General features: G+C 39.9%; 1 protein-coding gene across 6 annotated transcripts in view; it reads left to right on the top strand.

The window, feature by feature from the left end:
* Positions 1-6,554, top strand: part of AP2A2 (adaptor related protein complex 2 subunit alpha 2) — a 91,738-nt gene extending 85,184 nt beyond the window's left edge. For all 6 annotated transcript variants that reach the window (XM_030560647.1, XM_030560642.1, XM_030560646.1 and 3 more), the window contains 4 exons: positions 118-234; positions 439-508; positions 2,454-2,588; positions 3,728-6,554. In XM_030560647.1, coding sequence (XP_030416507.1) covers positions 118-234; positions 439-508; positions 2,454-2,588; positions 3,728-3,805 — 400 coding nt within the window. In that variant the 3' untranslated portion in view covers positions 3,806-6,554. The remainder of the gene's footprint in view (positions 1-117; positions 235-438; positions 509-2,453; positions 2,589-3,727) is intronic.
* Positions 6,555-12,371: the final 5,817 nt, after the last annotated feature.

The following is a 12,371-nucleotide window of genomic DNA, read 5'->3' as shown; positions in this document are numbered from 1 at the left end:
AGAGCTGGCACTTGGTTTACCAGTGTCACAGTATCGTTCAGTGTTCACTTTTTTTCTTAAATACAGTCTGTAATTCATCATAACTTGTACCACATTTTCTCTTTGGTCTTCATGCAGATATGGGGGAACATTTCAAAATATTTCAGTAAAACTACCCATCACACTGAACAAATTTTTCCAACCTACGGAGATGGCCTCTCAAGACTTCTTCCAGCGTTGGAAACAACTGAGCAAGTAAGATTAGAACCCAGATTGTAAATTTCTCAGTGAAAGGGGTATGTTGAATAATACCTAGCTTAGTGGTGCTTCATTTCTGATTGAGGCTTGTGAGAGCTTCTTCAATATAAGTAAATACTAATGTTGAATTTCAGTACTCTACCAGACATGCTCTTGTGTTATGTATTTATAGCATGATACTAACTTGTATGTTTCTCACAGTCCTCAGCAAGAAATGCAGAACATCTTTAAAGCAAAGCATCCAATGGATACAGAGATTACAAAGGCAAAGGTAGGTAACAGTGTGGTATTTTAACAGACGAATTTCAGATTTGGAGCAGTGATATTAACGAATGTCAGCATCAATAGAATCATTACATTTTATTTTGTTCTTTTTTTCTTTGGGGTATTTGTGTCGTGCTGCTTAGGCACGAACACATTGCAAATTAGTCAGTGAGGTAATTGCATTTAGCAGCATGGAACTATCTGTAAGATTTACATAGGTTTTAATCCAGATTGGTTTATTTCTAAGAGTTCTAGGGCTTGTTGTGGTTTATATTGAAATGTGAACTTCATTCATGAAATTGAATTGGAGGGCACTTCAATGTCTACTCTCTACTAGAGCTGCTAAAAAAAATAGGTTTTGAAAATATTTTTAATGTAGTTGTTTCCTTTTTGTCAAAATGTTTTGCCTAAATCTACCTGGTCAAAAAGCGGGGTGAAAACTGACTTTGTTGACATTGTGAAATTAGCAAACTTTCAACCAGCCCCTCCTTTTTTACCATTCAAACCCTGCTTATTGCTCAACTGTTTGCTATTATACTTGTACGTATCATGAAATCTTATTAGCATGATTAACTATTCCAGTGAAAACTTTACAGCATGCCATCTGGCAACTGAAGTTAAAATCTGGCTAATCATTAGATAGGGTGACTAATTTCTGTTAGCCGTTTAGTATGGGAGGTTTTTCAATATATGGCAGTTTTTGGCCACTCTAGTTCAGTGCCCTTTCACAGTACATCCATTTTTATAACATTTGGAAAGAAAACATAACTGACTGACTGGATTTCTTTGTATCCTTTCTATGCTGAGTCTTCCTGTATAAATTGAAGTTCCTTGTTTGAATTCCCTTATTTAATAAAAGCAAGCAAATAATATCGTGCATTCAGACATTGCTATCTCAGTGGTCCACACCTGTTTGCTCAGAAAGAGACAATGTTAAGCTTACCACACTTCCAAAAAATAGGGCTTAACTATAACTCCAGATTTAGAATCCTCTCAAACTTAGGAAAGTTCTAATTCTGATCATTAATCATGTTTATTACAGTACTGCCTAGGGACAAGCAAGATCAGGACCCCTCACTGTCCTGGGCACTGTACAAAGAATAGCAGATAGTCCCTGCCCTGAAGAGATTACAATTTAAATCAACAAACAAGCCAAAAGGCAGGGGAAAGGGCTAGAGCATGCAAGCAGAGTGATCAGTATGACAGCGGCAAGCGGCATGTTCCATTGAGTCTTTTGTGGATGGGGTTTAGTTAAGAGGTGATTAAATGGAAAGACCGTGAAAGGGATTAAATGGAAAGACAATGAAAGGGAGAAGGGCTTGGAGAAATAGAGCAGGTGAGGAAGGTATGAGGGACAGGTGTGGAGAAAGGATTTAAATACCTCAATCCAGAGAACACAGACCCCTCATCCTGCCTGAAAGTGTTGCTACAACTTGGAGTGCCAAGCAAGTGTATCTTAAAAGTTCAGGTTGTGGTATAGTGGTAGTGTTAAGATGTCCGAATTCTTATAATACTATTGCTGCTTTAAAATTAATTTTCAGAGCTAAGAAGTTCCCTGTCTATTTAACTAAGGGTATGGCTACATTTGGAATTTCAAAGCGCTGCCGGAGTGTAGTCAGAGCGGCAGTGCTAGGAGAGAGCTCTCCCAGCGCTGCATGTAAACCACATCCCTTACGGGTGTAGCGCTGGGAGCCGCGCTCCCAGCGCTGCTGCCCTGGTTACACTGACACTTTACAGCGCTGTATCTTGCAGCGCTCAGGGGGGTGTTTTTTCACACCCCAGTCACAGCGCTGTAAAGTGTGAGTGTAGCCAAGGCCTTAATCAATTACCTGGTGACCATGATCTGGTGAATTAGCTGTTTCATGAGCATTCTTGGATACTTTTTGTACTTTTGTCTTCCTGTTCCTGCAGTATCTCTAAACAGTCTCTCTTTTTGGGGTTTTCTTTGATAGATCATTGGCTTTGGCTCTGCCCTCCTTGAAGAGGTAGATCCCAACCCTGCTAATTTTGTTGGTGCTGGTATAATACACACAAAAACTACCCAGATTGGATGTTTGCTGCGTCTTGAACCCAACCTTCAGGCACAGGTACCTGGTTTTGTATTTGCAAGTTAAATATAAGTTGTAGTTTACAGAAATGGAATAAAACTTATCTTACCAATGCATCTGACTAAACATACCTTGTGTGTTTAGTAAAAATAACTTGCAATAGAAGTAGTTATGTGATGTCTCACACTCAACTGTCAATGTCAATAAACCCCAAATAGGTTGAAAACGGAGGCAGCTGGTTCTGGCTTTGGCTTTCGGCAGGCTACTTTTCAGCTTTCCAAAGGCCTCTGCTGCTTTGCATTCTCACATATTGTGTTACTCTGAGATTCTTCCCTGGAAAATATTCCATCCTGTCAACAAACTACAACTCTCCTTACTGTGCAGAGGACACTAAATTAATCTTAATAGTCTTTTGCATTTGTTTTTTACCCTGTTGAAGGTTAAAAATTTCTTACTAAATTTTACTTTCAACATCCTAAACAAAACTGTGTTTGGTTTTTTTTTGCTTCCCTTGTTTCTAAATGAACAAAACATAGCTCTGTTTTGTTTACTACTTTGTGAACCACCTGTGGAAGAATGCAAATCTGTAGTAATAGTGTTTGCTACTGTTGTAAAATCAAAGGAACTGCACGTGATGGCTGTGTTCTGTTTCCTGGTGATATTGGGTTGTATTGGTTCTCAGTGGGAATGAAATGTATTGCCTTGAGAATCCAGGTTTTGTTTACACATCTCTGCTTCCCAACTTGGTGGAGTTAGTGAGAATGCCTTTAGTAGCTCAGAAGCAATTCCTCCTCTTCCTGCTGCTGATCACTTAACGGGCTTTCAAGGATTGTCCATATTTCAGCACCAAGGTATGGTAGCAGAGGTTTGAAATTTCTAGATAGGTAGTTAAGCAGGAAAATTTATTTATTTTAGAGCACAGTAAGATTTGGGCAAAGCATTTAAACACCTTCAGAACTCAGAGGACCTGTCCCTGCAGACTTTAAACATTTTCTGTGCCTGAATAAAGTTGTCAGTCTCATATGAAAATTATTAGCCATTGCTCATATCACGACCAAGTGGCACCTGTACTGCTTTGTTACTTAATCTGTATGCTTTTTCTGATAAGTCCATCTAAATGCAGACATGTTTTATTGTTGTCTTTATAATACATAGATTTCTTATGTGCTCTCTTTCAGATGTATAGACTCACACTACGAACAAGTAAAGAAACCGTATCTCAGAGATTATGTGAACTGCTGTCAGAACAGTTTTAATAGTAACAAGATCAGTCCAGTTTTGTTTCTCCATTTCTGCAATAGTTGTCCTCATCCTGCTGCAAATAAATGTCTTGTACATCAGTGTCTGAGTACTGCAACTTTACCCACCACCAACTCCCAGCCTTAAAAGGACTTGTCCCTTTCATATGAAATTAAGGATATAAAATGTACGGTATAAAATGACTTCTAGATATTAAAAAAAGCATGGCTTTTTAGCTTATGCTATATGAAGGGTGGGCGAGGTGTCTGTATTAATTGTGCTCTATTTTTGTGTGTGTAAGAAGTTGGGCTTTTTAAAATTTAACTAACAGGAAATGAGCTTAGGCAAGTGTGATAACTCTTGTGTATTCTCATTGAAATGCCACTGTAAATTGCTGGTAACATGGTGCTTTAGTGCCTTTACTAAGTGCACCTTTCTGCTTTGAGCTAAAAGAAACCAAATGGAATGTCCAGTGATCTTAATTCATATCTTTGTTAAGGGTCAGATTGACCAATCTGCAATTGATCCCACACTTCGGTTCTGGATTAACATAGTCAAAAGTGATGTGAACTCATGAATGACGTTTCTTAAAGGTATTGGCACCAAGTTTGTGATGGGTAGAGAGGACAGATTCCAGGGTATGTTTTAAAATCTTGTTAAGTCGGAGCACTGCCATATCACACAGTAGAATATATTGCTTAGTCAGAGTAGCATTAATATTCAGTTGACTTCTGCGGCACCTGTAAATTCTTAGGACCAGATTTTTGAGAAGATTAATATTCTCAACATCCCCCTTTACACTAGCTTTGAGTTCAGTTTTTCTCCTTTTTGCAACACAGGATGCAGGAGGAATTTTTTTTGCTTAGCAGTTATTTATAATTCAATTGAGGAAGGGGGCGGGATGTAAGAAATCCAAAATGAATTGTGTGAAATGTCCTCCAGAGTCAGTATTAGGTCATTAGTCTATACATGTCTGTTTTTTTTATCTTGAGGAAAGCAACACCTTAACTAGTCTTGGTTTCCCTGTTCTTAGGCAAATGGAGCGACTGATAGGAAGGATGTCCATTTGGTTTCCCTGTTCCCTGTCAGATTGTTCCTTCGTAATGTTGATTACATAGTTAACACTGCATCAGTCATGGAGACCAGGTTATGATCACATGATGCTGCAACACAAAAAGGGTGGGAAGAAATCATTCTATCTGATCCTCAAGGCACAACATGTCCATCTGACTTTTTTTTAAAAATGAAGTACAAGATCTAATTTTAGACAATATTTTCTCAGTTAACATTTTATTGTTTAATCATGTGACCAAATTGCCGGGCAGTGAACAATTAATACTTGTACAATTCCTTCTCTGCACTGCAGAGAAGCATAGTAGTGGTGAAAAGAATCTCCTACAGTCATATCATGTATGTGTGTTGGTTTCTTTTGAGGTTGGGAGTAGAAAGGCTATAATGTTCAGCTTTTACAGTGGTTTTCCTGACTCTATGCATTAATAGCTCATTGTTCTCCAAGAGCAAAGATTTGCATCTCCTCTGAAGAAATCAATTAAACATAATTATCTTGTTTACATCCTTCAGACTTTTCGATGCACCAAAGGTTACCTAAGCAGATCAAGCTCTGCAGTTAAGACAGGCTGGGAATTAGCAGCTGTCAACAGTAGGGATGTGTGGGACAGATTTAATACAAAGGAGCATGTCTGCCAACACTGGAGTCAAAAGTTACAAGCAACCCCTCATATTCAAACTGTTAAATTTCTCTTGAGATTATATCTATCTATATCTTTGAGACATACAGTATGTACATTTGTAGGACAGTAACCAAGCACACCCTTACTGTGATGGCTTGAAATGCAGTACTAGTAAGATGCTGGAACTGCACACTAAATGAGGCTTCTGTTGCCATGCAGCACAATGCACTTGTGAGGAATTGGATGCTGCATGACTAAACATGCCTTGTGACTTCTTACTTTTTAGATGACTTAGGCAATGGAACTGGACAGCTATTAACTTGGTTCAGTCAAGGATGTATTTTGAATGTAAGTTAAAAACGAAAGACAAAATCCTTCAGAAGTGACTAGTGATTGTGGATTGGGTGCCTAAGTTGAGATTGCTTACAGGGGCCAGATTTTCTGACAGTGTTGAGCACCCTTCGTCTGAAAATCAGGCCCCTTTAGGGTGTTCCAAGTTGGGCACCAACAAATGACTGGCCATTCTTTAAAAACATTGACATCTCCTACAAACAAGTTTGGCTAGGTAAACTGAAGTACTGTACTAAACTACCTTCTGAATTTGGCAATTAAAAATAACAGACAGTAACTAGGGCCAATTAAGTCCCAAATAACCCTTAGTTGGGGAGTAGAGGGGTGTCCCAAGTAAGTCCTTTTAATGGGCACATTTTTGTACCGTTGGACCCTGTGCTATTGTGTGCTATATTATAAATAATTGAGATGTTAAACCATGCTATGTTAAAGTGAGTGCTGCAGCAGATGCAAGGAGAGAGCTGCTATTTCATTCTTCCAAATCCCATTGTACATCTGTCCCTCTGGAAATACGGATCCTATACCTTCATTAAAGGACACCTGAGACACTGTTTTTGTGTACTGTTTTAGTTCACTTTGCTTTGGTTCAAGTTGTGGTGAATTGTGTATTAAATGTGGGGAGGAGGAAGGAGAAGGATTAATGAATGTCTTAGAATGTTGGATGTATTTAAAAAAAAAAAAAGTAATCAAGCTTTATTCAAGTGTCCACAATTCTGTATTGGATGAGATGATTCAGAGAGCCACACTAGCAGTGTTATGAACAAAACTAAAGACAAATATTGTTTGCTTTGTGAAATGATGGTTGGACATTACCAAAGTGATTGTATCTTCTCTCGAGCAGTTTATGCAGTGAAAACAGTATTATTGTTCAAAGTACAGTATTAGGCATTGACACATGAAAATAACTGAACAGCAGGACAGAATATTGTGCACTTTTTGATCTACACTCCAGTGTGTAACATTTATCGTGATCATTTCATTTGTATAAATCAAAAGAAAATTCTGGCAAATTGGAGGATTTTCTTTATTATGACTATAAAGAAGATTGAAAAGAAATAAATGCATCAAAAGAACTATGTTACCTTGAAACGAAAAATAAATGGTTAGAACAGTAACCTACTAAATTTATCTGTCTTCCATGTTACTTTCCTGTTTTGGAGGGGAAGGGGGAATATGCTAAAATGTGTTCGGATATAGTGCATCATAGTTTTTTCAAATACTGTATTGTACTTCATCTGCAAAACAAAAGCTTTCTGATCCTACATGTTATGTGGGAAACAAAACTCTATAAATGAGGTTTATGTTTTGAAAAATGACTATTGTATATGTACAGAGTAACTTGGGGTTCTGTGCTAATCTCTTGGAATGTATTTACTTGAAGCCAGACGTGAAATCGGAAAGTCTGTTTCTGACTTTCACATGACCCCCGTTGTTAAAAATTACTGCATTTGAAACTCATTTGCATGCATGAGCTGTAAAATAATCCAGCTCACTCTCCCATGGTGGGTTTTTAGTGCCAACACACTAACAGAAATAAAGTCTCAAAGTAAGCTGATGGAACACTGAATACCCTCAAGGGACCATCTGCTAAGTAAAGCGGTATTGCTTGCTTTCTTTCTTTCTTTCTTTCTTTTTTTTTTTTTTGACCACAGCATCAATTATCTGCATCAGACCTCCTTCATTATGGTGCAGATTTTCATAATTGCACATATTAAACTTGCATCACTCTAGTCAAGCAGTTGTGATTTGTAAAGCAAATTATACAAAGTTATGAAAACTTGCACTGATTTTCTGCGCTGTCAAGTGAATTTGCAGGTAAACAACTTTTAAGGGTGTGGGGTTTTTGTTGTGTTGTTAAGAATTGTTGAATAGCTTCATCCTAAAGTCTAATGGAGGCTCCAGATGCTCAGCATTTCTAAAAACCAGGCTGTTTAATTCAGGTGCTACCATTCCCTCAAATCTTTTGTTCCGTTAACACAGTTATCCTGTAGTATGTAACCACAAATTCAAATGATATGGACTAGTTGTCTCTCTCAGTATCCAGTAAAATACGTATCCTGAGTAAAATACCAGTCTCCTTGACAGTGTTTCAGTGTTACGCTAATCTAATCTTAATAGGTTACTTTTTTGTCTACCCTTTCTGTTTTGTACTAATTACTTATTGAAAATATAGGCAACCATATTCTGAACAACAAATGTCATAACCTATTCCCAGATTTGGACCTTAGCGTCCATAATATGGGGGTTAGCATGAAAACCTCCAAGCTTAGTTACCAGCTTGGACCTGGTAAAGCTGCCACCACCCAAAAAATTAGAGTGTTTTGGGGCACTCTGGTCCCCCAAAAAACCTTCCCTGGGGACCCCAACACCCAAATCCCTTGAGTCTCAACAAAGGGGAATAAACCATTTCCCTTCCCCCCTCCAGGTGTTCCTGGAGAGATTCACAGAAGCAACCTCCGTGAATCTAAACAGAGGGATTCCACCCTCCCTATTTCTAGTCCTGGAAATAGGTACCTAGAGAGAGAGAGCCAAGCTGCCCCCCCCACCCCCCTCCTTCACCCAAAGGGAATGCAAAGTCAGGCTAGTAAATCTAACACACACAGATTTCCCCCTGACTTCTTCCTCCCACCAATTCCCTGGAGTTCCCCACTAAAGAAAAACTCCCAACAGGTCTTAAAAAGAAAGCTTTCTATAAAAAGAAAGAGAAAAAATAGATGAAAATGGTCTCTCTGTATTAAGGTGACAAATACAGGGTCAATTGCTTAAAAGAAATATGAATAAACAGCCTTATTCAAAAGTACACAATTCAAAACACTCCAGCAACTATAGACATGTAAATACAAAATAAAAAAACCATATACATCACTATCTTATCTTTTGTACTTACAACTGGGAAACAGAAGATTAGAAAAGCAGGAGGAAAAATCCTCTCGTAGCCGAGAGAGTACAGGCAGAAGACAAGGAACAAAGGACTCTCACACAAACTTCCCTCCACCTAGATTTGAAGAAGTCTTGTTTCCTGATTGGTCCTCTGGTCAGGTGTTTCAGGTTACTCCTTTCCAGGTAAAAGAACATTAACCCTTAGCTATCTGTTTATGACAGTTACTTTTTTGCCTACCATTTCTGTTTTGTACTAATTACTTATTGAAAATATAGGCAACCATATTCTGAACAGCAAATTGGATCATTTCGCTATAGATTCCATTAGATATTAGCTAGTCTGGTTCCTGTCAGAGCAGGATTGCTCCTTACTGTACATTTGTTGACATCCTGTACAAAAATTAGGTTTTCTGTGGATCCCCTTAAATCTAGATTGATATTGATCACCTTACCTTTCATCTTCCGTTCAGTATAACTGGCAAGCTTCCTCAACCTGACTTTCCTTTGCTCCTCAGTCCTTGTGTGCACCCAAGTAGTGCTCTTCCATTCCACTTCCAGCAGTTACAGCTTTGGCTGATCTTGTGGGGGCTGCTGCATGCATTGAGGTGCAGTGGGTGATTCACACCAAGCCCTGGTAGTGTGCAATCTGGAACAGTTTTCAAACCCCCTGTGCAGTAAAATGCTGTATGTATCAGGGAAGAGGGCAGCTGATGCACAGAGGTATCTGGGTCTGAAGTTTCTTGTTAATATCGGGAGGCTGATGGGAGTGTTTTGGGGTAGGAGGGAGAGCCAGAGAGGGAGTCTGGAAGGCTAGGAAGGGTGAACAGCAGTGTCATCTCAATGTTAACAAATGCCTATTTCTAATCTGCCAGACTTTTCCAAGGAAAAGCCCCCGCTTCAGTCTGTTCCATACCCACAATTTCGTTTGGGCCTGGAGGATTCTCTAGGAGTCCATTGACACTTTTTCCCCCTGCTACATAATTGTTTCAGAGCTATACATATAAACCATCCTCAGCAAGACTTGACCATCTGCCACCCTGAGGTAGTCAAAGACCAAACTATAGAACCCAAGTCCCCTGTGTGGCTATAAAATGAACTAATCATAGAACAAAATCATCCAACCATTAAGTAGACTTTCCATTAGTCAAATAATTGACACTTGTAAGTGTCTTATTAAAAAGAAAGTTGTTGGCTGTTGCAGGTCTCTCTCCTATTATATGGTTTAATTGATTAAGAGAGTTCCATTAAAACTTGGTCTAGCACATCAGTAACTTTAATTTGGCATGTGATTATTCTTGCTTTCATATGTAGGAAACAGGAATATGACGAATGCCCACTAGACAAAAATACCTGACCAAATCATGCAGGTGTGGGGAAACACTTGAGGAGCTGTGCTGGTTTTGATATTTCCCAGACTGGTGATCATCAGTTAAAAAGCTAATCATATATCTTATTGTAGCTGAATTAAAATATTGACATTTACCATTGAAATAATATTCCAAAGGTGTTACAGTACATTGTCTAACACCACATTTCTCCTTGTGTAAACTCTCTCAGCAACCTAACCATTTTTGTTGTCTGACCTCTATCTCGTATGTTAGCTTTCTGACAACGAAGTATCCAGAACTGAATTATTCCTGGTTAAGCTGCACTGGAATTGTAGAAGATTAGGGTTGGAAGAGACCTCAGGAGGTTGTGTAGTCCAGCCCCTTTCTCAAAGCAGGACCAACCGCAACTAAATCATCACAACCAGGGCTTTGTCAAGCCTGACCTGAAAAACCTCTAAGGATGGAGATTCCACCACCTCCCTAGGTAACCTATTCCAGTGCTTCACCACCCTCCTAGTGAAAGTGTTTCCTAATATCCAACCTAGACGTCCCCCACTGCAACTTGAGACCATTGCTTCTTGTTCTGTCATCTGCAACCACTGAGAACATCCAAGCTCCATCCTTTATGGAACCCCCCTTCAGGCAGTTGAAGGCTGCTATCAGAACCCACCTCACTCTTTTCTCTTTTTGCAGACAACAATCCCAGTTCCCTCAGCCTCCTCGTAAGTCGTGTGCCCCAGCCCCCTGATCATTTTCATTGCCCTCCACTGGACTGTCTCCAATTTGTCCACATCTTTTCTCTGTGGGGGGGGGACCCAAAACTGGATGCAATACTCCAGGTGTGGCCTCACCAGTGCTGAGTAGAGGGGAATAATCACTTACCTCGATCTACTGGCAGTGTTCCTACTAATGCAGCCCAATATACTGTTAGTCTTCTTGGCAACAAGGGCACACTGCTGACTCATATCTAGCTTCTCCACTGTAATCCCCAGGTCCTTTTCTGCAGAACTTCTACTTAGCCAGTGGGTTCCCAGCCTGTAGCTGTGCATGGAATTCTTCCGTCCTAAGTGCAGGACTCTGCACTTGTCCCTGTTGAACCTCATCAGATTTCTTTTGACCCAATCCTCCAATTTGTTTAGGTCACTCTGGACCCTATTCCTATCCTCCAGTGTATCTACCTTTCCCCCCAGCTTAGTGTCATCTGTGAACTTTTTGAGGGTGCAATCCATCCCATCATCCAGATCATTAATAAAAACGTTGAACAAAACCGACCCCTGGGGCACTCCACTTGATACCATTTGCCAACTAGACATCAAGCTGTTGATCACTACCCATTGAACCTGACAATCTAGCCAGCTTTCTATCCATTTTATAGTCCAGTTATCCAATCCATACTTCTTTAATTTGCTGGCAAGAATACTGTGGGAGACGTATCAAGATAGATACTTGCTAAAGTCAAGATAGATCACGTCCACTGCTTTCCCCATATCTACAGAGCCAGTTATCTCATCATAGAAGGCAATCAGGTTGGTCAGGCATGATTTGCCCTTGGTGAATCCACCTTCCTCTCCTCCAAGTGCTTCAAAATGGTTTCCTTGAGGACCTGCTCCATGATTTTTCCAGGGACTGAGATGAGGCTGACCGGTCTGTAGATTCCTGGATGGTTGTTCTTCCCTTTGTAAAAGATGAGCACTATATTTGCCTTTTTCCAATTGTCCAGAACCTTCCCTGATCGCCACGAGTCTTCAAAGATAATGGCTAATGGTTCTGCAATCACATCAGCCAATTCGCTCAGCACCCTCAAATGCATTAGATCTGGACCCATGGACTTTTGCATGTTCAGCATTTCTAAATAGTCCTTAATCTGTTCCTTCACCACGGAGGGCTGCTCACCTCCTTCCCACACTGTGTTGCCCAGGACAGCAGCATGGGAGCTGACCTTATCTGTGAAGACCAAGGCAAAAAAAGCATTGTCACCTTTTTTCCACATCGTCTGTCACTAGGTTGCCTCCCCCATTCAGTAAGGGTCTGACACTTTCCTTGACCTTTTTCTTCTTGCTAACATACCCGTAGAAACCCTTCTTGTTACCCTTCACATACCTTGCTAACTGCAACTCCAGTTGTGTTTTGCCCTTCCTGATTACACCCATGCATGCTCGAGCAATATTTTTATACTCCTCCCTAGTAGTTGTGTCCAAGTTTCCACTTCTTGTAAGCTTCCTTTGTGTTTAAGCTCACCAAAGATTTCACTGTTAAGCCAAGTTTGTTGCCTGCTATATTTGCTATTCTTTCTGCGCATGAGGATGGTTTGTTCCTGCACCCTCAATAAGGCT

Source organism: Gopherus evgoodei, chromosome 4 (assembly GCF_007399415.2).
Source record: "Gopherus evgoodei ecotype Sinaloan lineage chromosome 4, rGopEvg1_v1.p, whole genome shotgun sequence".
In the NCBI taxonomy this organism is placed as follows: domain Eukaryota; kingdom Metazoa; phylum Chordata; order Testudines; family Testudinidae; genus Gopherus; species Gopherus evgoodei.
The sequence above is the reverse complement of the archived record's forward strand: the minus strand, read 5'-3'. Positions and strand labels throughout refer to the sequence as shown.